Source organism: Neomonachus schauinslandi, chromosome 1 (genome assembly GCF_002201575.2).
Source record: "Neomonachus schauinslandi chromosome 1, ASM220157v2, whole genome shotgun sequence".
Taxonomy (NCBI): Eukaryota; Metazoa; Chordata; class Mammalia; order Carnivora; family Phocidae; genus Neomonachus; species Neomonachus schauinslandi.
The window spans coordinates 67,138,819-67,164,060 of NC_058403.1; the positions used below are offsets into that span (position 1 = coordinate 67,138,819).

The following is a 25,242-nucleotide window of genomic DNA, read 5'->3' on the forward strand; positions in this document are numbered from 1 at the left end:
GGACTTGTGAACTCTACGGGCACTCCCACCTCCAAATGGAATGGATACGATTTCTTACAAAGAAATTCATGACCATAGTGAAAATCCCAATTAAGAAATAAATCAACAGTATGCATGCCGTGAGAAGTAAGACTACCCCGCACCTCTTCCTAAGCATCCCCAGTTTCCTTTCCTTGAGGTAACGTGTGGACCCTTCCAGAAATGTTTTATGCACACATAAGCATCTGTTTGCACATATCTATATAGATTCTTTTCCTTTTATGCAAATAGCATATGATACACACAGCTCTGCGCTTGGCTCTCCTCCCTTACTAGTATCTTGGACATGTTTCACCATCAGAGTCCGCAGGTCAGCCATATTTGTTTTACTGGCTGCATGGAATCCTACTGCACGGATGAATCACTAAGTTCTTCTCTTTTCCTTTCTTTTTTTGGGAAATGTTTATTGTGGCAAATTTCAAATACACACACTAGGAAAGAGAGCAGTACCGTGGATTATCATATACTTGTTTCTCAAATTTAATAATTATCAACTCACGGTTGATCTCATTTCATTTGTAGCCCCACCAACTCCCACTACACATGGATTATTTCTGAAGCAAATATCGTATCATTTCACCAGTAAATAACTCAATTTATATCTCTAAAATACAAAGGCTTGAAAAAATAACCACAAGACCACCATCATATCTTACAAATAGCACTAATTCTATTATATCAAATACCTTGTGAATGCTCAAATTTTCCTGGTGTTCTCATTAAAAAAGTTTTTAAAGTTGTCTCAGTCAGGAGCCACACAAAGTCCAAAGACTGTGATTACTGGTATCTCTTACGTATCTTTTCACCTAAGTTTCCTAAAGGTTGTCCCTCCCTTCCTCTTTCTCTTGCAATTTATTTGTTGAAAAAAAAAATAGACAAAGGTTATTTGTCCACTGAACTTCTAAAAGCCTGAAATTTGCTGACTCTATCCTTGTGTTTTAATATGTTCCTCAATGGGTCAAGGGTCCCTGAAGAGCATTTAAAATGAGGAAATTTTAAAGAGAGATAGACGGGTACAAAGATATCTATCACAGTTTTGTTACAATAGTGAAAAAATGGAAACAGTCTAAATATTCGACAGTAAGAGCAAGCGTAGTCAGATACACTATTCTATGAAAGATTATATGGCCATTAAAATCATGTTTTTGAATAATATTAAGTAATATAGAAAGAAGTAGCATAAGAACGATGCTTATGTAACATGAGCAAGTTAGAATAGAAAGCAGTACACAAACAGCACAATGTTGATTTTGTTTTAAAAACATTAAAATACATTTATTTCTGAGTCATAAAACTATACCGTGTTTAAATCCCCCACAACAAACAGGCACAACTTTTATAAACAGATATTACAATAAACATAGAAGATGCGGGATCCCACATCATCTCATATGACTCTCAACGTGTATATTTAGGGAATGTTTGGTTCTCTGTGGTTAGAAAAGTTGAGTCACGGCACTCCTTGGACAGCTGAGGAACCCCGAAAAGGGAGCTGTCAGCAGGGCTGGGCATGGGGGGTGGGCATGCTTGTTCTGAGGTGACTCTGATGTGAACTCCTCATCAGGAGTCACTTGTCCTGGAGCAATGACTTTGGCCTTGGCATGTGGGTGGGAATGATGCCTCTGTCAGGTTATACACCCCGCGTGGGGGTGGTAGGAGGTGATACCCCTGCAGGGTAGGAGGCACCCCATGGATGGCCCCCCCGCAGAGAACCCAGGGTGACTGGAGGTGCGTACTCACGTTTCACCAGGAGGGTCCAACTGCAGGACATCTGGCCTCGGACATTGGAGGCCGTGCAGCTATAGGTCCCACTGTCTCTGGCCCGCGCTCTCAGCAGGCAGAGGTAATGGCATCCGCCTTCTTCATAAACCTCAACCATGCCTTCTCGAATCCTCACGGGGGCACCTTCCAGGAACCAGGTCACTTCAGGCTTCGGGGTCCCTGAAACTACAGGGCGAGGTGAAGGACATGAGGTTTCCAGAGAGTGCATTGTGCTTGTGGGGCAGGCAGGATGCTGAACCTGAGGGAGACGCTCATTCTGGTTTGAGATGCCCTCCTGCAGAATAGGCTCTCTTACCCCTCACCCTGCACTGTGCACGAGTAAACCTCTCAAGATGGAGGCAGGGTCGGTGGGGAGGAGGGACACAGGGCGACAAGCCAGGTCTCCAGATCAGCCAAAGCCAGCAGAAGGGAGAAAAGCGCAGGAGTCCCTGTGGCTTGTTTTTTGATGGTGATGGTGATGATGGGTTTTCCCCTCTAGGGTGGTTAGAATTAGGACACAGGGCCGATGCCATATCCAACAATGAACCATGGGCCACTGTTGGGTGTTTCTCCAGAACAAGGCACATTACTAGACTGAGTCCTTCCTATAAGGTGGCTTCTGGGGTGGGCTGGGTTCTAGTCCAAGGGGCTGGGTGGATACCACTGTGCTGATGGAGGGAGTGGCCACCCAGGGGCTACACTGGTGGGGCCGGACGGGACAGTGACCTTTAGCTCTACTCACCCTCGCATCTGAACTTGATTGTCTGATCTTCACTGACTTCCTGGCTTTGGGGTTTGCTCTCAAATTTGGGGAAGGTGGAATCCCTCTGGCTCTCCGTGGGGATTTTCCTTGTAGCAACCTTGCTTATCACCTCCTGGCTTCCCAGGCCAAACTGCCTGGTGGGGAGGATGGCTATGGGGGACGCAGCTGGCCTCTCCCTCTCTTCTCCAGAAGATGAGGGGGCACCCGAGACCAGTGCTCTTGGTTCTGGCTGGACTTTTGCAGCCTGCAGGGTGATGGTGCTGGAAGTCTTTTGTAGGACGGGGCTCCTCAGGGCCTTCCTCGGTGGGTCCCCGGACGACTCTGGCTGGGACTCCCGCAGGGGTGGAGGCTGGCTACTTGTGGCCCAGGTCGGGGAGCCCCCTCTCTGGGTACTGGAGCAGTTCTTTCTCTCGGCAGCAGACGCGAGGCTGTCCAGTTTCGGCCCCTGTGTGGTTCCATTGGTCACTTCCTTCCTGATATCTGAATTGGCTGCCTTTGTTCCTCTCACCAATGACCTATTTGGTGGTGGTTGGGGTGGGGGGCAATGGAGAAGAAGAAGGAGAAACAGAATGGTTATCTGGTTACTCACAAGCATTACTCATGACAAGCCCAGATTCCAGCGATCACAAAAGCCCACAAATGAAGACAGAGTGAGAGCAAAAGTGTCTCTCGGCAGCCTTCTCAGTTTCCCAAGGCAAAGGGCAAGCAGCCATTCCTGATACTTCCTTGCCCCTCATCCCAATCCAGAGCCTGTTCTATCTGCATTTATCCAATCTGCCTTTATTCTACCCCCCAAGCGCCACCCTAGTTCCCACCATGCAACTGCCTCCCCCCGGTCCCTGCTGGCCCTCTCTGATCCACGGTCTGCATGGCAAGCACAGCCGATCAGCACCGCACCGAGAATAAGACTGAGCTTCACAACATGGCCCACAAGGATGCCCTACGTGAGCTGGTTCCCGTTGCCTCTTGGACCTCGCCAGACTGTCTGACTCCTGCCAGGCAGCAGCCACACCAGTGTTCTTCTGGGTCCCCCAGGGCCCACCTCTCTGTCATCTCCCCGCTTTCACACATGCTACCACCCTGCTGGGAACATGCTCCCCGCACTTTCCTTCACCTGGCTAACATTCCCCGTCAAGAGCCTGAGCTCAAACAGCAAGCGTCCAGGAAGGGTTTCTCTGACCCTCTAATCTAAATTAGCGCTGCTCGTTCCTCTGCCCCGGACACACCGCAGCTTGTAACTCTGGCTTGGTGCAGCTCTGTTTAAAGCCCTTTCCCTCCACCAGACGCCTGCCCACCCCGCAGACCCGGCGTCTAGCTCCAGGTCTCATGCACGGGAAAGGAAGCTCCTGAGGAAGACGGGCTACATGGGTGAGCAGATCCTGCCTGGCCCGTGGCAGGCTCCCTAGTCAGTGCCCTTCCTAGTGACAGCTAACTGGGACTGGCCAGACGCTAAGAAAGACAACAGCACTGTGTCTTCGAGAGCCTCACTACGACGGCGAGCCTGTGTGGCATATTGCAATAGGAGAACAAAACAAAACCTAACTATGCCCCCAGCGGTCAGCTCTCCCTCCTATACAATGACTCGGAAATTCAGGGCATTTCTCCATTACAACCTCTCTTTTCTTGCAGGGCATCTCAAGATGGAGACAGTGATTACAAAGCCTAGACGTACCTACTGGCATTGTCCAAACCTGGAAAAAGGGAGAAGGGGAGACTGTTAGTGGACTCTTTTAGGTACCAAGAGGAGACAGTGATGAGACAGCGCTGGTTTTCATTTCTTACAGAGCGTTCACCTCGTCAGCTTCCACTTGGCCCCTCACCTATGCTCGTCCCTCCCTCCGCCCCTCCCGCAGCGTCCCTGGTGCTGAACTGCTTGGGTTAATCTGAGGAGCTTGTCCGAGGCCCGCTCTGAGACACCGTCAAGGCCTCCACTGCTGCCCTGGGCCTTCTCTGGAAGCCTCGGCGACCGCACCCTGTGCCATGGGACCTGTCCCGTTCACCAGCCACAGAAGGAAACCAATCGAGGGACAAACCAAAATAAACACCTGAAAATTTCAAACCCAAACAGTTTAACTTACGTTGGCCCTCAAAAACAAACCTCCCAAGTGATCAGTTTTGACAAACACCTGCTTTAAAAATGTACAGTTTGAAAACTGTAATTGCATTCAGTTCTTCAAAGAAAAAAACATACTATAGATATATTCTTTTTCCCTGCCACATCGTTTTTAAAAATTTTATTACGGAAAATTTCAAAACATACAATAGTAGAGAGGATATAACCAATTCTGAAAGCCATCACCCAGATTAAGGAAATAGCACTGTGTTGCCTGTCTTTTCTATTCCTTTTTGTTTTGGTTTTCAGAGGAGCTTCTTCGGGGAGTATTTTAAAACACATCCCAGGCAACACATCATTTTGTCACTAAGTACTTGGGAGGGGAGCAGTTCTTTAATTCAACGCTAGGGCAAGTAAGGGGAGTGGCTCAATCACTCTTCTCAATGCCTAACAGTGGGTCCGAGCCCACGGTGAGCTGTGAGGTCTAATTCTTTAGTCCAGACCAGGACTTTGATAGTGCAGAATGGAATAGAGAATGCCAGCAGGTACTGTGCATGGTACAACTCAGGACCGCTTCATGAAACTTGTTTTAGTTAAATATGTTTATATACACATGTCCTGAATAAATTTCTTTCTGTGGGTTATAAAGAACACTCCAGCCAACAATGGTAAAGAGAGCAAGGAGGAATAGTTTCTGAAAAAGGAAGGGAATGTGGAAGAGAAAAATCATAGAAGAAAAGAGAGTAAGAAAGGGGGAGGAGCGTGAAGGTTGTTTCCCTCCCTGATTCCCCAAATCCCACCTTGCTCAAGGTTCCCGCTCCGCTCAGGGCAGTGATGTCAATCCCCATCGCCACCCACACTTCCGCTTCCACAGGCTGGACTTGGCGGAACCAAGGGGAATGTAAAGAGGAGACAGATTCAAAGAGATTTCCGGGGAAGAACTGACGGGGCTGATGCCTACAGCAAGGAGGAGGCAAGGGTCAGAGGAGATGCTGAAATGCCCAGTCCAGGTGAGGAGGAAAAGCAGAATTCTGCGGTAGAAAGAGTTAAGCTGAGGGAACACCTGATGTGAAGGACAGAGCGGATGATAAGTTAAATTTGAGGCAGGTTAAATTTGGGGTGATGGGGTGATGGCAAGGCATTTGCAATGTCCACTCCTGGCAGTTGCAATTAGAGGTACAAAAAGGAATGTGAGCGAGAAGACTGAAGACACAGGTGTGGGGCACACCTGCCCCTGGGGGAATGCACGGGGAGGTAGGTGGGTCAGTGTAACACGGATCTGTAATGGACAGCAGCTCCCCCTGAGAGGGTACAGACACCAGGCAGGGGGGTTCCGTACGAGCCCTCCCACCACTTGATACCTTGGATAGAAAGCTCGGCCGACATGGAGGCCTTCCCCGACCCATTCACCACCAGGCACGTGTACACTCCCACGTCATCGCAGCTGACCTCATGGATTTCCAGAACTTGTACCCCATTCTTCTCAGACATAGACACACGGGCACTTGGCTGCAGGGGAACCTCTCCCTGTGGACGGCAAGAGGGCAGCTGGGTCAGAGAAACCTGCTTACCTTTGGCACTATCCAAGCCTCGCTGGGATGGACACCAGGCCTGGGCAGCAGAACCCTCTGCCCTGGGCTCTGTCGATGTGCTCAGAGAGCAGTCTTTGGACAATCCAAGGGCCCCCCCGACTCGAGGTCCATGTGTGTGGTGTGACGTCAGGTCCGGCTTAAAGCAGGTGTATGAACTTGTTTCAGAGGAGGCCTAGTTTGAGATGCGGATCCTACATTCCTCATTTTAGCTCTGCTTTGCCTCCCTCTCCTTTACTCTTTTCCTGGGCTCAGTCCAGGAGAACTGGGAAATAGGGAAAAGGTGTCCCCTCACTCATTCTGACCCAGGACTCCCATCTGTGAGAAAGCTATTCTCGCAGGCCTTGACCCCAAGCTTTCCCTGTGGCTCCTCACTGTGCTGCTGAACGCCCACCCCGCCCCTCAGGCCCCCTGCTGCTGCCACTCCCTTCCCCCACCCCTCTGCTCTGCCTTCACACTGCCCGGCCCTGAATGAAATACTCCCAACCGTATTCTGAGGTATTCTGAGGTAGGTGGCATCATCTCTGCCTCACAGATAAGGAGACCAGTGCTCCAAGAGACCAAATGATTGGCCCAGCATCATGTGTTTTATGAATGAGGGAGCTGTGGCTTGAAACCTAGTCTCATGACTTCAAATTCCACTCTCTTGAGACGGTCAGGTCTGTTCCGACTCAGAAATTTATGCTGTTTGGGGAGTGTGTGGATTATAGCACATGGTGGGCTGAGTTGCAGAGGCAGAGTGTGCAAATAGAGGCAGGGACAAGCATGGCTATCGGACATACAGAGAACCCTGAAGAACCATCTATAGTCAAGCAGAGGGACTGATTCGAAAGACAGACTCTTGTTGGTCCAAGAGTCTAACCCTCCACATTCAGGGTCCCCAGGCCGGGGCCAGAGTTGGGGCAGATAAAAATCTCACCTTGAGCCAGGTGACCTGTGGTTGGGGCCGGCCAGTGATCTTGCAGGAAAACCGTCCCATCTGTCCTTCTTTGACTATGGCTCGGCCCAACTTGGTAGCAAACTTTGGTGGGCACTCTCCCCAGATGCTAGGACGGGTCTCCACGGCAGGGGCTGCAAATCTGTCCCTGGAAAGAAATTAGCAGAGAGTCCAGCAGCAATTCAGATCTTCTCTCTGCCCCTACCTATATCACTTAAGTTGGGTCAGAGACCAGCAGAAGGCAGCCTTCCCAATTCTGTGCCTTAAACACATTTCTCACGCACCCTCTGGAAAAGTCTGCAGCACCAAAACCTATTTCCTCTACCTCCTGATCATGCAGCAAGACTTCATATACTGGCCTCCCTTGTGGTAAGGTATACGTGAATTCTACTGAGCTCTGGCCAAAAGCCTGGGTTTTGGCCACAGACCGCAAGCAGAAGTGATATATGCCAGCTCTTGGCTAAACCCATAAAAATGTCCTGCGAGATTCTCCACACTCTCTCTTGCCCACTCTTATGGCTAGATGCAGAAGATCCAAGAGAGGCTCCAAGGCCAAGAGATGATGGAACTGCAAAATGAAAGGAGGCCAGGTACCTGAACGATGATGGCAAGGTTCTCCACCTGTTCAAGAATATCTAAGTTGACTTTGCTTGAGTAAGAAATAAACTTTCCCCGTGTTAAACCATTGCGATTTGGGGGCTTGCCTGTTATAGCAGCTACTGTTACTTACCTTTACCAATATAGGTTTCCTTTCCCTAAGAAGTGCCACATATGGATTGCCTCTTCTAGGTCTGTTTACTTAAGTCTGACTATTGCCTTGATTGTCGGCGGTTCCTGAAGATTGGGCACACAGCAAACTTCCTCAGCATGTAGCAGCTAGACCAGTCAAAGGGGCTATCCACACAGGCTAGCAGGTCAGGAGGCACTGTGTGAGACCCACATCACATCCCAGTAGGCTCCTGCTTTCCTTTTATAACCCAGGATGCCCAAAAAGACTTACACCCCAAACCTGTTCTGTCAGGTCAGCAGAAAAAGTCAATCCCGCCCTTACCCTGGCTTGAACAGCCCCCCAACTTACCCCAAGGTTTTGGAAACAGCAGGCTGACCATGCTTCTTCATAAAGCCCCCTGCAAGTAGGAAACAAAGAGAGAGAGTCTTGAACTCAGAGCAACGAAGCTCAGGAAGAGTCAGCCACAGAGGTGGGGTGGGATAATGCTGGAAACAGTTCACCCTGACTGAGCCTGTCCTGGGCCAGGCTCTTTGGTGGTACATCATTTAAGGAGGCTGGTACTACATCGTCCTTCTATTTCTTAAACAGATGAGAAAAAGGAGTCATAAAGCCAGTAATAGGGCAGAAATGCATCCATGCGCACCTTTCCTAGACCACTCAACCATGCCGCTGAGCTGTTACATGCCACTGGACCTTCTACTCCGGCAATTATCTGTGATGATCCAGAACCTCTCCAGAAGACGACCCTGCTGAAACGAGGGTGGGAGATGTACGTGCATCTCTCTCACCAGATCTATTCATGTTGGATACAAGCAACATTCCATCCTCGCACTTGTGGCCCAGCAAACAGCAAGATGTGTCCTGCGGGCCTGGAGCAGATCACTGGCGCTGAGCTCACCAGAACCTGCATCAGCAGCACCACGGACACTGCAGGTCCTGGGTAAGGTGCTGTCATCCTGGACAGGAAGCGGTTAAATAGCAAACCCAGTCAGGCTGGGGGGCCGGGGGGCCCCCCCCCCCCCCCCCCGGGCAGCGCTGCTAGCGGGGAGGGGCCATCCCTAATGTGACCAGGAACAGGAAGTGACCATAAGGTGGTGGGGTGTTTTGGAGGAATAGGGAGGGGGAAAGGAGGACATTTCTGAGATAGTGATCAGCCTGGAAGTTGTTCTCTTTTTGCCACAAGCTGGGAATGTTTATAAAACCCCACCCAAAGCACACATAGAAAGCATGGAAGTCATTCCCGGAATATCAGCAGGCAACTGCAATGGGAAATTTGCAGGGTGTTTACTGGAAAAGGGTAAACTTCCTTAAATTCCAGCACCCATTGCATCTGTATGAATGCATAGGAACATGGGAATGGGGGCTGCGTATTTCCCTTGGCTGTATCTGGCTCAAGGACTAAAGAACCTTAGTGGAAAAGGATTAAGAGCAAACACCAGCATCGCAGGTAAGTTACAGTTCCAGTGGATTGACAATTATTATACATGTATTTCTATTTAACGTCACTATTTAGTGAGTTGTGTATAGTTTTCATTCCATAAGGTGGGTTTGGTTCTTGTCACTCAATAGTCTGTTCAAGGTTTAAAGGACTTCTAAGCAGATAAAAGGAGAAACTTGTTCTGGGAGGACCCAAATGACAATCGCCATCAAGATGCTGGGGCCCCTCAGACAATCGCCCTCAGATTCTGGAGGAAGTGCCAGCCAGTCAGTCCTTTTCGAAAATACTGGAGCAAATGAGAATCCTAAGCTCTAAAGATGCTGTGGTCTTAGACCAGAACCTCCCTTTCTGTGCCTTCAAATCAAAGGAAATGATGCTTAAAGTAGAAAAGAAAGTTTACAAAGCTGTTCATTTTTCTTGTTGGTAATAGTAAAAATTAGAAACAGTGTAAACATCACCCAGTAGGAAGATAACAAGTGGTTAAGTGTACAATTAAACATCTTATTCTGCCATCAAATTATGTTTAAGAATATATAAAACAGGCAGAAATAGGTTAAGATATTATATCATTTTCTCTTCAGCACGTTCCACTTGGGCAGTGATCCTCTGTACTCCACTGAGCTCATCCTGACCATCGCCTTGCCAGACCCAATGGATCCTCGCCCCCAACACTCAGGTGCTCAACAGCATTTGCTATGGGGCCATTCCACTCCCAAGTACATTCTCCTCCACACTCTCCTGCTCTCATGAGGTGCCTATTCTTCTTCAACTACCTTCTCTGTTCTACTTTTGCATGTGGAGTGGCCCGGGGCTGAGTCCTGGGTCCTTGCTCTACACTGCTGATCCCCACCCCCAACCCCAGGAGGTCTTAGACGGTCCCATCACTTTAAATATCATCCATAAGCTGATGACTCTCAAACCATATCCCCACCAGAACTTCCTATTCATTCATCAGAAGTATCCAGAACAGTGCCCCAATCCTTATAGGAGTCAAATCCTTGTGACATAAAGGGAAAAAAGAGCAGGCTCCAACATTATCTATTCAATGTAATTTTAACTAGGAAAAAAGAAAATAAAGTATCCAAACACGGGAAAGCAACCAGAAGAAAATATATTGAAATGTTATTAATAGTGATTGTTTTGGGGTGATGGGACTATGAGGAATTGATTCAGCTGTATTTTTCACAACCTGTAAATACGACAGTAAAGAAAAACACAAGACATGATCTAGTTACCAAAAATAAAGAAAAAAGGGAGGGGTGGGGTGGAGAAGGAAAGTAAAAAAGGAAAGAGATTCTGGCACCCAAACAGGTGAACAGGGACTCTTGTACCTGCAAACACCAAAGCATCAGCCATGTACCCAATCACTGAGACTCCCTCTGAAAAATACCTATGTACAATGCACGGCATTTATCATGCTACTGTATCACTCATTTCATCTCGGAGCAAAGATTCGATAAAAATTAGACTGATCATCTGATGAAGGGATACAAAAATGTGGTCTATTCCTACACGGAAATATTCAGCCACACAGAGGAACGTACTGACACGTTTCAACATGGATGAACCCTGAGAAAATTTGCTAAGTGAAGAAAGCCAGACTCAAAAAAAACGTCTGATTCCATTTATATGAAATGTTCAGAAGAGGCAAATGGATAGAGACAAAGTACATCAGTGGTTGCCAGGGGCTGGGGGAGGCAGATGGGGAGCGACTGCTCAGTGGGGATGGGGGGATGGGGTTTCTGTTCAGGATGATGAAAAGTTTTGGAACTAGAAGGTGGTGATGGTCGCACAACATGGTGAACGTACTTCATGCCACTGAATTGTATACTTTGAAAATGGTTGTGATGGTAAATTTATGTGTATTTTAACCACAATAAAAAACAGACTAAGCATTTTTAAGATTCTTGGGAGCTAAACATCTTAATCCAAAGGCTAAAATTCTTTTATTCCTTAAAAAAAAAAAAAAGGCAAAAATATGACATTGCCTAAAAGAAGAGCAAAAGAATGCTGTTTGAAGGTACTTCCGTATCAGGGTGAGAGCAGTTTATGGTAGGATCCAAAGGTAACAGAGCAAGCAGTCAGCTAGAAATGGAACGGGGTGCTTATTTTAATGTGAGCTAACACCAGAGAGTTGACATCAAAACTAAAAGAGAATTTGGGCTAAAATAACTAATAAGATCTATGTATAGGCAAAAATTTGAAGTTGCAAGTTGTCAGATAAGGCAAAATTAATTTTGTGAAACTATGAAAATCTGGCAGAACAGTAAGGTTACGGAGAAAAATAAGTGGAAAGGGGATTAGGATGGAAATGCCAAAAATAGAAGAGTAAGTTAAGAGAATTGGTGAAGGCAGGATCGAGTTAGTGAGGGGGGAAATAAAAGGCCAAGGCACTGGAAGTATTTAAACATTTCGCTTAGATTTTTCAAGGACGAGTAAAAGAGAATGCTGCTGGCAGGTTTTAGGAGTGAAAAGTTCAACAGTGGGGAGCTAGCACTTTTTGTTAAAGGATACAGAGAGCCTGGGTTGGGACACAGAATGCTGCTGACAAGGGGAATAATGTGATCAAGATGGTAAGGAGACGAAACGCTTCCAAAATACATGATGATATAACTTATCATCTAAATAGGGACTCTTGACACTGAAAGGGACATAGTCAATAATTCTGCCAGGACAATAGGAGCAAACCAGGGCTGTTCCAGGCAAACCAGGGAGCAGTCGCCCTACTTGCAGCCAACTTCAAAGTGGATTTTAAGGGTTGCTTAAAATAGTGGTTTTAATCAGAAAAAAATGGGCATTTTTTTCTAACAGATATTTAGTAATGCCCCCGGGCCATCCACAGAGTTCACCGCTAACCACCCATATATCATTTCAAAAAGAAAATAAATGTAAAGCCCTAACTAAAATAGTAACAAAAAATAAAAGGAAAGTAAACTATCATAATACTTATTTCAATATGTAAGTGTTCAAGCATGACTATTTTGGTATGTAAGTGCTCGTGTGCGCTAGAAGATGTAATGACGCTCACACCAACTCATGGGCACATTTGGATTTAAAAGCAAATAATCAAGCAATGCACGGTCAGGGAGCCCTGGCTTGCAGGACAGGGGTTTCATGGGGGTGTAGAGAGTGGAGGCTACAGGACTGGGGTGGCTAGGGCACGGGGGACATGTGCTTAGGTGGGAGATGGGCAGGAGGCCGACCTTCCAGAAGAGGGAAGCCAGGCAGACCTAGGTGGGTGCAGGCCTTGTTTGGAACAAGGGCAACTAAAAGGCAAAGCAAAAACTTACAGCTCTTGGCATCCACTGGGCCAGCCAGTGGTGTGGATAAGGGAGGAACAGAGGAAAATCCGTACCTTTCTGGGATAAAGGAACAAAAGCAAAACAAGTGAAGTGGAGGTGAGGGGGCAGAGGTGAGTTGCCTTCTATCGTTGCATTGGCCAATGTGCTATTAAAAGATCCAGCATCCTGATCCCTCTGGTTTGGATCTGGGAAATGCCTTCTACACGGAAACAGAAACAACCGTTGCTCAGTCACTTTCCAGGAAATCAATGCTTAAAGACAGGAGACCAATGGCAGCCCCCCACTTCCCCCTCCCACACTTCAGTGAGATATTTTATCTAAATCAAATCATGTCATTTTCTTCTTGATACCCTCCAGTGGCTTTCCATCCCCAGGATCTAACCCCTGACCGCCTCCCCAGATGTATCCTCACTCTGCTGACCCCACTAACTCTCTTACTATTTCTCACTCTAAACTGTGTGTGCAAAAAGCCCATAACTCTTTGTCTGGGGCTTTATTTCTGGTCTCAGCAGCAGACTCTGGTCACACAGAGGGCAAGCCGGAGTGATAGAGAGTTCCTGTCTCAGGAAGAAGCCCTCAAGTGAGGACAGATGGGGATCTGGGGGGTAAACACTCAACCCTTCAGTTAACTCCAAGTTCCTAGGGCCACTCTTCCCCCTTAAATCCCATGATGTGAGGTCCTTCTTCCTCTTGCCCTCACATCTCACACATAGTCAGGGAGTTGTTAATTCTACTACAAACGTTACACTTGTTACTTAGTTACAGTCTCTCTTTCTCAGTAGGAAGTAGATCTCGGGGGGCAGGGACGCTGTCTGAACTGTTCCGCTCTGTCGCCAGTGCCTGACACAGAGAGGAGCAGAGCCGTGAATGGGGCAATGGAAACAGGAATTTGTTCTTCACTCGCTGGAGACATTCTAGGATGAGGGGGCAGAGCTTTGTTTGGTGGCAGGGACAAAAGTGGGCAGCCTCAGAACCCATCACCTCCAGGGGAGGAAGCTGCGGAAAGAAGTCCACAGTGGTGGAGGAGGAGGATTCTGCAGGAAGAATGGGGCACCTAATAGAGACAGAAGAAAGAGTGATGATGGCCAAGGCCGGGTCCAGAAAGGAGTGTGTGTGTGCAGAGAACTAGGTTTTTGCCCCTCCTATTTATTTCAAAGGAAACTCCCTAAGAGGAGGGAGCTCCTGGCCAAATCTACTCCCCAGTGAATATGTATTCATTATTTTAAAATTTACTTTAAAAAAATTGTTCATTGTAACAGACATTTCTGCAAAGACATCCAAATGGCCAACAGACACATGAAAAAGTGCTCAACATCGTTTGGCATCCGGGAAATCCAATGAGATACTCAATGAGATACCACCTCACACCAATCAGAATGGCTAAAATTAACAAGTCAGGAAATGACAGATGTTGGCGGGGATGTGGAGAAAGGGAACCCTCCTACACTGTTGGTGGGAATGCAAGCTGGTGCAACCACTCTGGAAAACAGTATGGAGGTTCCTCAAAAAGTTGAAAATAGAGCTACCATATGATCCAGCAATTGCACTACTGGGTATTTACCCCAAAGATACAAATGTAGGGATCCGAAGGAGTACATGCACCCCGATGTTTATAGCAGCAATGTCCACAATAGCCAAACTGTGGAAAGAGCCAAGATGTCCATCGACAGATGAATAGATAAAGAAGATGTGGTATATATATATATAATGGAATATTATGCAGCCATCCAAAGGAATGAGATCTTGCCATTTGCAACGACGTGGATGGAACTGGAGGGTGTTATGCTGAGTGAAATAAGTCAATCAGAGAACGACATGTATCATATGACCTCACTGATATGAGGAATTCTTAATCTCAGGAAACAAACTGAGGGTTGCTGGAGTGGGGGGTGGGTGGGAGGGATGGGGTGGCTGGGTGATAGACATTGGGGAAGGTATGTGCTATGGTGAGCGCTATGAATTGTGTAAGACTGTTGAATCACAGATCTGTACCTCTGAAACAAATAATGCTATATATGTTAAGAAAAAAAAAAGAAGAAGAAGAAGATAGCAGGAGGGGAAGAATGAAGGGGGGGGAATCGGAGGGGGAGACGAACCATGAGAGATGATGGACGCTGAAAAACAAACTGAGGGTTCTAGAGGGCCGAGGGGGGTGGGAGGATGGGTTAGCCTGGTGATGGGTATTAAAGAGGGCATGGTCTGCATGGAGCCCTGGGTGTTATGCACAAACAATGAATCATGGAACACCACATCAAAAACTAATGATGTAATATATGGTGATTAACATAACAATAAACAATTTTAAAAATTGTTCATTGCATTCTAATGCAGAGTGGTTAATGGCTTGGAATTTCTTTTTCAGAGATGAAAAGAAACTTTCTTCATGTCCTCTGAAACCTTTGCTCTTGCTACTCCTCCTCTCCTAGAATACAGCATCACTGTTACAGCTTTCTCACTGCCCAGGGCACTGGGCACGTCAAGCATGGCTAGGATAACCATTTAAGTTATTATCCAAACTGGGACTCTTCTGAAAGTCAAAGGAGGCTCTATGACATTGGCAGAGTAAGCAGAAACCAGATAAATGGTCACCCTAATGACACCTGCCATGACCACAGGCCTGCAAAAGGGGCAAGCACCTGGCAGCCACGTTCTGTGCTCATCACCCTGCCCTGCACCGTGCAGATTGGAACACGGTGGCACCTGTGGTCAGGATGGCCAATCCCAATCTTGCCAGCAACATGGAGGAAGGACTGGTTGCATCATACTTGGTCTCTGCACATCTTTTCCTGGCTTTGTGGCTGCTTTCTCGTGACCTGTGTGCACACGTTCCCATTTTGCCTTTCCAGCCCATATCACATACCACTGCTAACTTTTACAGCAGCTCTGCGTTACCTAGCTGATATTCCTAATGGATAGCTCAAGAAGGAGAAATGTGTCAGATTCCATGAAATAATTCAGGAATATTCTAATAAAGTATTTAGTAATAATTGAGGAATATTCTAATAAAGTATTTAGTGATGGTTAATTTTATGTGTCAATTTAACTCAGCCATGGGTTGCCTAGATGTTTGGTCAAACGTTATTCTGGATGTTTGTATGAGGGTTTTTTTTTTTTTTAAGGTTTTACTTATTTGAGAGAGAGAGAGTGCCTGCACAAGTAGTTGGGGCAGAGGGGGAGGGAGAGGGACAAGCTGACTCCACACTGAGTGTGGAGCCTGACCTGGGGCTTGATCCCACAACCCTGAGACCATGACCCAAGCCGAAACCAAGAGTCAGATACTTAACAAACTGAGCCACCCAAGAGCCCCTGTATGAGGGTGTTTTTGGATGAGATCAACACTGAAATCAGTAGACTAAGTAAAACAGATCGACATCTCTAATGTTGATGGGCCTCATCCAATCAGTTGAAGACTGACTGATTCTGAAGAGAATGAAAAGGCTGACCCTCCCCCAAATAAGGAGGAGTTCCTCCTGCCTGACTGCCTCTGAGTGGGGACATGGATTTTTCCTCTGCTGTTGACTTACACTGAAACATCAGCTCTTCTTGGGCCAGGTCCGAACTTGGATTGGAACTACACCATGGGCTCCCCTGGGTCTCCAGCTTCCAGATGACAGATCTTGGGACTTGTCAGCCTCCATAATCGTGTGAGCCAATTTCTTGTAATGAATTTCTTTCTACATATATATGTATGATATATTCTCTTTCCTGGAGTGCCCTAACAGTCAGTATAAGCACTAGCCCACTGGTTCTCAAAGCATTGGTCCCCGTGTGCAGCAGTATCTGCATCACCAAGAGACTTGTTAGAAATGAAAATTCTTGAGCCCATCCCAACCTACTAAATCAGAAACTCTGGGGCAAGGCCTAGCAGTGTGTGGTTTCAGAAGCCCTTCAGGTGATTCTGATACATGCTTACATTTGAGAATCACTCTATCAGGCTAAATATATCACATCGGTAATTTAATCCTTCTTTGCTACTCAAAGTGTGATGCAGGGACCAGCAGCATGGGCATCATCTGGTACTGGTTAGAACTGCAGACACTCAGGCCCCACTCCAGACCAGTGGAATCAGAATCTGTATTTTTAACAAGATTCCCAGGGGGATCCGTGGGTCCCTGCGTTTGCACTCAACAATCCTGTAAGGTGAGTATGAGCCATCCTGAGGCCTGGATCGTCTCTGGGCCTGCCAGTTTGGCTTACCCTGGGCTCCTGAGCTCAAGTCTTAAAATTAACCCTCTATTACTTGAAGTGATTTAAGTGACTCCCTGGTCCCCGGAACACAAAGGGCCTTCTCAGACTCAGATCAGCAAGTCTGGGGCACATCTGTCACTTCAGCCCCACCCCTCACTGCACCCCAAGCTCTAGGCTCACTCTGTGGATGTGATTACCTGGGACTACTCACCACCTTCTTCATTTATGTGGGTTTTCTTTTTTCTCTGTGTAAGCCTTGCTTGTCCCTATTCCAGTGGGAGCTTCTAGAGCTGTGCTCTCTAACATGATTGGCATTAGCCATATGTGGTCACTGAGCTCTTGAAATAGGACGAGTCTGCATTGAGATGTGCTGTAAGTACAAAATATATCCCAAAGGCTGAAGAATGTAAAATATCTCATTAATAATTTTATGTTGATTAAATGTTGAAATGATAGTATCTTGGTTATACCGGATTAAGTAAAATATTTTATGAAAATTGACTTCACCTGTTTTTTCAAATGTGGCTACTAGAAAATTTAAGATTATATACATGGCTCACATTATATTTCTGTGGACAGTTGTGCTGGAGGACAGGACTGTGGCCCCTCCGTTAGAAAGAAAGCTCCCAGAGGGCAGGTGCCATGCCTCTTCTTTGCTCTGTACCAAGTCTCTGTGACCAGCCCCCTGGAGGAGGGTGAGTGTCGGGACTGGCCATAGAGAGCCCTTCCGGGGCTCACACTAGGGCTGCATCCCACTGCATAAGGTGATGACCAGTCCTATCGTTAAGGCACTTGTGCTCATGGAGGATGTTACATGTTTCCTGGTCCCGGTTACCAAACAGGAAATCAGATGAGGGAGCATATTCCTCTATTCTCCATGCAAAGATTTCTCTCTGGACGTCATTCTCAGGATGTTAGTAGCAGGCTCAAATATTACAAGGCCACATTTTCCGGGTACCTACATTTGCCACTGCTGCACTGATCCTTACACACCCCTGCGGGGCAGCTGTGGGTTCCAGTTTACAGAAAAGGAAATAAGGCTCTAAAAGGTCAAGTTCCCCATAGTGAGAAATTAGTGGAGCTAAAATCCAAGACCCTGTACCAACACTGCCTTCTGAGCTTGACCACTAGGGGGTCAAAATCTTCACATATGAATTATACTCTTAATTCTAGGGCCTCTGCTCTTTCCAAGTAAGAAGCATAGCACAGAGCTGGTGAGAAGGCAGGTGGCTGCTAGATCCCTTTGTAAGAATCCCCACTTCCTTCCAGGCCTATGGTCTAAGGGGTGGTCCTAAGCCACACACCAGTGGAAACCAGCCTTTGATGCAGAAGCAGAATGTATACAGGGCCACTCACATTTAAAGATGCTGCAGCCTTTAGGCCATTCTCTAGGTCCTAGGATTAGAAGACAAAACACCTTCAGTGGTCTGGGCCTGAGTCTCCCCAGATTAAAACCAAAGGAGAGGACGCAGGGTTGAGAATCTTTGTCTCCCCTTATTCCTCTATAGCCCTCCCACCTTCTTTCCTCCCTGTTGCCCACATCTCAGCAAAGCAGGAAAAATTTTAGTAGGTCATCAGCTCTAACTTCCTCAATAATGGGAATTGAAAAAAAGATTTCATATTACCTGGGTTTTATATACCTCCTCTGCATGCCTAACCCATTCCATTCCTTTCACATGGATCACAGAAAACAAAGGCTAGCCATCTATAGAGACCACTGAATTAAAACCCTTTCTCTGCAGAAACAGAGGGCCAGAGGTTTAAAGTTACACATATGATTGGCAAAAGTTGGGCCCGGAACCCTGGAACTCTGACTCATAATACCCCATTTCTCTGGCAATAAACAGAAAGCCAGAAAAGAGGTATTACAGACTGAATTTTTGTGTCCCCACCCAAATTCCTAGGTGGAAGCCCTAACCTTCAGTGTGACTGTCTTCAGAGACGGGGCCTGGGAAAAAGTGATAAAGGTTCAATGAGGTCATAACAGCGGGGCCCTACTCTAGTAGAGCTGTTGCCCTTATAAAAAGAGGAAGAGACACTGGAGCTCTCTCTATGCCATATGAAGACAGAGTGGCCATCTACAAGCCAGGAAGAGAGCTCTCACCAGAAACCAGACCCAGCTGGACCCTGACTTCAGACTTCCAGCCTCCAGAACTGTGAGAATATAAGTGTCTGTTATTGAAGCCATGTAGTGTGCAGTTATTTTGTTATGACAGCTTGAGTTGACTAATACAAGGGGGGGAAAGTAATTTTCATTTGTGAGCCTCAACTCAAAGTTTGGATATTGAAAACTACAGAAGAAAGCACAGTACCAGAATTGTCCTAGATGAGGGCCATACAGAGACTCTGATCAGGGGCCACTTTCTATCTGGAATGCTCCAGCCCACAGGCAGTTGAAGGTCATTAAAAGGAATGAGTCACTCAGTTAAAGAATTTGGGGAAAGCATCCAAACTATGCACATTCTGTTCCGTGAAACAGCCTGTCTATCTTTCCATGATGTAGGGAAGCAGGGAAAACATTGGCCCAGGTGTACTTCACCCCTTCTGGAACCTTCTCTGGTTACTTTAATCCTCATATACAGTGCCCCCAAAACCAGGTTCAGAAGACTGTCTCCTGAGAGGGGAGAATGTGAGTCTTTACTTCTGGTTTATTAGCCCTTAGAAAGGCCTGTAAGGGTCGAGGGAACCTCTGACAAACCCCCACATCCTTTTGGACATCAGGCCTTTAAGCGGCAGCCAGTGGCCTGAACTGGAAATGTTCTCCCCAGTGGAGGGGCGTCAGCACGTGGGGGATACACTAGCAGCAAAAGAAACAGTTTTACTGATGGTCAAATGGTGTATTTATCTCCTATATATTTTTCTGAGTTTAACAAAATTTTTATAAATAGGCGAGTGTTACTTTATAATGATGATAAGAAACACTGTTCATTCATTCTCCGAATATTTCAGTATCTATCCTGTGCCATGAAGTTTTCTAGACGCTAGAGATAGAGCATAAAGGATACCAAGTCCCTTGCCTCCTAGCATTTCTAGTTAAAGGTGAGGGTGGAGGAGAGAATAAAAAAAAATGGGAAGCAGTGATGAGTGCTGGAAGACAATATTCAGGGGGGGTGGGAGGATGGAGAGTCTTGGCTATGGGGTGGTCAGAAAGGGTCCTCTAAGGAGGGGACACATGAGCAGAGACGTGAAGGAGGTGAGGGCTGTGGACAGAGCTCTTGCTTTGACAGGGAATGGCAGGGCAAGGCCCTGTGGCTAGCTCAAGGAAGGGCAGGGGGCCTGGCCGAGAGTGGGGGATGGGTCTCAGTCTCAGCGTGAGGGGAAGCCATTGGAAGGCTGGAGCAGGAAAGTGAGGTGATGTGAGCTGGACAGTGTCTCCTGGGATGCTTCCCTTGTTCGCAGGAACCACGTTTCCCCCATTAGATGAAAGGTCCTGAGTTCAGGGATGGGCATGCTTTCTCTTGCGGGTTTCTCTTCTGCCCGAGCGAGGGCGGACGCAGGAGCTGCAGGCCTTGGGGAAACTGACAGCTTGTCTTACCCCACGGCTCTCACTTCCTGAAACTCACCTTCCACCGTCAACTCCACTGTCACCTGGCGGGCACCACTATCATTGGCGGCTTCACAGGTATACTTTCCCTTGTCTTCCTCACAGACAGCACGAATCACAAGGCTGAAAGCTCCCCGGACACCACAATCCAGCAGGAAGCGGCCCCCGCTGGTGATGGGTTGCCCATTTCGGTGCCATGTCACGTGGGGCTCTGGGTAACCCCGGACCTTTAAGGAAAAGAAGAAAGGGTGAGCGCTTGTATTTCAGGAGTGCTTCCTACGTGCCAGGTGTGGTTCTGAATGCTTTACACGTATTAACTCATTACATTCCTTGAAGCAGATACGACTTTCACGACATGAAGAAACTGAGGCACAGAGTCTTGCGGTAGATTTCCTGAGATCTCAAAGGTCGAAAGTGGCAGAGCCAGGCATCCTGGCTCCAGGGCCCACTACACAAGTGACTCAAGCCTGGTTGCACATTAGAATCATCAGAGGGGGCGCCTGGGTGGCTCAGTTGGTTGGGCGACTGCCTTCGGCTCAAGTCATGATCCTGGAGTCCCGGGATCGAGTCCCGCATCGGGCTCCCTGCTCGGCGGGGAGTCTGCTTCTCCCTCTGACCCTCCCCCCTCTCATGTGCTTGCTCTCTCTCATTCTCTCTCTCTCAAATAAATAAATAAAATCTTAAAAAAAAAAAAAAAAGAATCACCAGAGGAAGCTTAAAAAAAAAACCAGTGCCCAGCGCCTACCTTGGACCAATTAAATCAGAATTCCAGGGGGTGAGGACTGAGCGCGGCCATTCTAGACCAGTGCTTCCCATTCAGATATGCAAATAAATCACTGGTTAAAATGCAGATTCTGCTTCTCTAGGTCTGGGGTGGGGCCTGAGATTCTTCAGTTCAGACAAGGTCTCAGATGATGCTGATACTTCTGGTCTCCAGAACTAAAAAGGTTCTAGACTTGAGTTGCCTGGGATGGTAGCCAGGCCAGCCACACGGGGCGATGGAGCACTCCAAGTGTGGCTAGTCCTAACTGAGCTGCACTGTTAGTATAAATTACACACTGGGTGTTGAAGACTTAGTATGAAAAAAAGAATGTAAAATTATCTTGATGATTTAAAAATATTGATTACATGTTGAAAGATCCTATTTTTGACATGTTGGGTTAAGTGGAATATATTGTAAAAATTAATTTAACCTGTTTCTTTTTACTTCTTTAATGAGGTACTAGAAAAGTTACAACACCACGTGGGCTTTTGCTTGATGTTTTTATGGGGCAGGGCAGCTTTAGACCGCTCTAATACTAGTTAGTAGCTAACATCTGTTGAGCATTAAGTGTTAAGCCCTTTTCTAAGTACCTGACACATGTGAGCCTTACAGTAACTTGTTTGGAGAGAAGCTATTTCCCCAAAGAGGGAAAAATTAAGAGAGACAAATTCCAAGAAAAGAAATCACCTTGGGTTTCAGAGAAAGAAGTTTCCTCTAAACCCTGAAACTCAACAGGCCCATGAGAATGGACTCATCTTCAAAGGAGCAGGGTTCAGACTGGCCCATTGAAGCACAGCCTGGGACCCAGAATTAAGGGATTTTAGCACTGGAAAATGCATAGCATACATCACAGAAGTCTTCTGAGAAAGTAGTTGTTTGTATTATAAAATGGTGGTAGCAGTAGCTCTTACCCATGTATCCACGGCAAGACAAGAGACAATGGATATGGATGAAACAAAACCAAAATTTGTTGGATGACCCCAAATTGACTTTACAAAGAAAGCCTTCAATGACCTCCTCACACCCCAGCAAGCTCAGAGAAGATGCTATATCAGCACAGGAGAGAGAGCATCCAAACCTGGCATCCAAACACAGTGAGCTCCCTAAGCACACCAACGCAGAAACAACTGTGCTAACAATTTCAGGGGTCATCTTTGGACTCTGCTCACTTCCTTTCCCAGGCATCCCACCTCCTACTCACCCTCAAACCCACTTCTCAGTAGCCCGGGTTGCAGATGTCTTCCTAGGGAAGGAAGCCTGGAAACACAGGGGAAAACCCTCAAAGTGAACAATCCCCTCTTTGGTTATTCCATAGTCACCCCATCAGTGCCACCTTATAAATCTCACAAGGCCCGCCTCCCCATCCTCACTAATTCGTAGCCTGGCCTCAGTTAAAAAAAAAAAAAAAAAAGAACACCAAACAAAAAAATCAAAACTTCAAATCAATATTGTTCATCATATTTATAAATTCTGGGGAAAAAAATCCCTTTTCCGTTAAAATTTAAGCCATCTTCATGACAGAGATTGAGTATCTGTGAGGGAACGCTGAGATTCTGAAGTCATGTCCCCCAGAAAGAGACAACAATGTTTGTCACCAGCGCACTCATATCCTCTCTGAGGTGGATCGTGATGAGGGGTCCACATTCACTTGGACAGATAAGCTCTGACATCTATTATATATAATATGAAACAAAGTGTTAACTGTGGTTTATCTCTGGGTTTCTCCTCTTTTTCTTTACTGAACAATTATTTTCTGGTATTTCTACAAATAACATACCTGGCCTTTGTGAAATAGAAAAAAATTTAAATGAAAATACGTTTTTCTTTTTCCTTTTTTTTAAGATTTATTTGAGAGCCAGAGCGTGCGCACGCAGAGTCAGGGGCGGGGTAGAGGGAGAGAGAATCTCAAGCAGACTGTGCACTGAGCATGGAGCTCGACGTGGGCTCCATCCCACAACCCATGAGATCATGACCTGAGCCAAAACTGAGTCAGATGCCCAACCGACTGAGCCACCCAGGCGCCCCATGTTTCTTTTATATTAGTATGTATAATAAACACACAGCACAAACATTCATTAATTTGTTGAGGCCCTCAAGGTACTTAAATCTAGCAATGGAAATAAAAGCACTCTACAAATAAACATCATGCATCTTTGATGGTGACAAATGTGTACCCATATAAAATCATGTCATCCTGTGATGCTATCTTGGCAAAAGTTCATACAAAGGAACATCAGACAACAATTACTTTGTTAAAGCATATTTTTGGAAAACTACTAAGGAAAATACTCTTTCCTATAAAAGGAAGCCCACTAAAAGTCTGGTCCTATAGGGAGTTTGCAAATGACCATTATCTTCTCCTCCGCCCCATTAGGCATGGCCAGCCTAACCTCCAGAAGATGATTACACAGCCTTCTGTGAGCTTCAGAGAAAGGGAGTAGAGCACTGTAATGGGAGGAGATAAATCATTAACTTCACCAAAGGCATGGTTAGCATTCCATTAGCTAGTACTCTGGCCCCCTGCAGCAAGGCGACTCCCGGGCCCACAGGCCCGGGGGCATCAATGATTAACTGGGGACATTGCAAGTGTTCTAGACCTCACGGACTCAGCTCTCTCTTTCCTTTCAATTTCCTCTTGCTTTCTACACCACCCCCTCTCCCCAGCCAATTTGCCTGTGAAATGCTGCATTAAAATACATTTTAGATTTTTAAATATGCTGAAACTGGTGCCTCTTAGAAAGTTGCAGTTTGCTGTGCGACTTTTGTAGCACCTTGTGTCTGAAGCACAGGCAAGGATTTCTGTGACCTCGTTCAGTTCCCAGGTCTGAAATGATTTGCAGCTCCAATTCTTATCTTCCCAATAGGAGAAGAATTGTTCAACCACTACCTAATAATACCTAAAGACAATCAGCTTCATGGAAACCCATTTTTACTGTCTGCCCACTATCGTGCACTCCTGGGTGGGGAAGAGAAAGAAGCCTGGGCTCACCTCCTTGGGATGCAAGACAACAGCCCTGCCTTCCCTGGGTGCCTTATCTGCCTTCATCACAGGCCTTCGGCCAAGAAGCCACAGCTAGGATTTTTATAGTCTGGTCCAAGGCCATACTAAAAACCCACGGATATTTTAGTTTTTAGAGGGCCTTCACATATAGAATCTTATTTGATTCTTGCAACCCTATGAGGAAAGGGTCTTGGATTGGGGTACCCAGAAGCAGAACCTGAAACAGGGATTCAGGGAACCCCATCTGTGAACCCTTAGCCAACACAGCTGCTGGGAATGGGTATACTGGCCTGGTGAAGGGGGTCTGGGTGGGGCTGGGTGGGGCTCCAACAGTGTCAGTGACGACAAGCAAAGCCAATCATATTACTGAACCCAGAGAGCTGAGGAAAGAGGCCCAAAGAAGTCGATGATTAGCCAGTAAATGGCAGATCGAGTGGAGATCTGGGACCACAATTTTGGTCTCCAAGTTGAGTGGTTGTCTCTCTATTCCTCATTGTAAATTCATGTTTTTAGTGAGACAAATACTGGAGAACCTAAAGCACTGATAAGCGTCTTTCCCTAAGAGACCCTAAATCTCTTCTAGGTTAAAGCAATGTCTGTTCCCCCCTTGGAGAAAAAGTCAAAAGCTTCATAAAAGATATGGCCATGCCATACACAAGCCTTGGGTTGTTCCCCCAGAGTAACAATAGGGCAGGGCTCTAGACTAAATGTTTGTGTCCTTCCAAAATTCGTAAGTTGAAATTTAACTCCCAATGTGATGGTATTAGGAGGTATTAGGATGGGGCCTTTGGGAGGTGATTAGGTCGTGAAATTGGAGCCTTCATGAATGGGATTAGTGCCCTTATAAAAGGGACACTGAAGAGCTCCCTCACCCCTTCCCCCATGTGAGGACACAGCAACAAGACAGTCATCTATGAACCAAGAAGCAAGCCCTCACCAGATACTGAATCTAGCCGTGCCTTGATCTTGGACTTCCGGCCACTAGAACTGTGAGAAATAAATTTCTGTTGTTTAAGCCCCCTAGTCCATGGTATTTCTGTTCCAGCAACCTGAACAGTCTAAAATAGACTGGATTAATGCCGTACGTGTGCAGGAGTCCTGGGACTGGCAAGGCTTCCTAGCCCCTTCAGATTG

At 46.6% G+C, this 25,242-nt stretch overlaps 1 protein-coding gene across 1 annotated transcript in view; it reads right to left on the minus strand.

The window, feature by feature from the left end:
• The window catches only part of MYLK (myosin light chain kinase), a 202,885-nt gene that overhangs the window by 113,659 nt on the left and 63,984 nt on the right, over positions 1-25,242 (minus strand). The window contains 7 exon segments of the mRNA XM_044919769.1: positions 1,780-1,986; positions 2,543-3,078; positions 4,236-4,254; positions 5,978-6,143; positions 7,125-7,284; positions 8,221-8,269; positions 20,364-20,571. Coding sequence (XP_044775704.1) covers positions 1,780-1,986; positions 2,543-3,078; positions 4,236-4,254; positions 5,978-6,143; positions 7,125-7,284; positions 8,221-8,269; positions 20,364-20,571 — 1,345 coding nt within the window.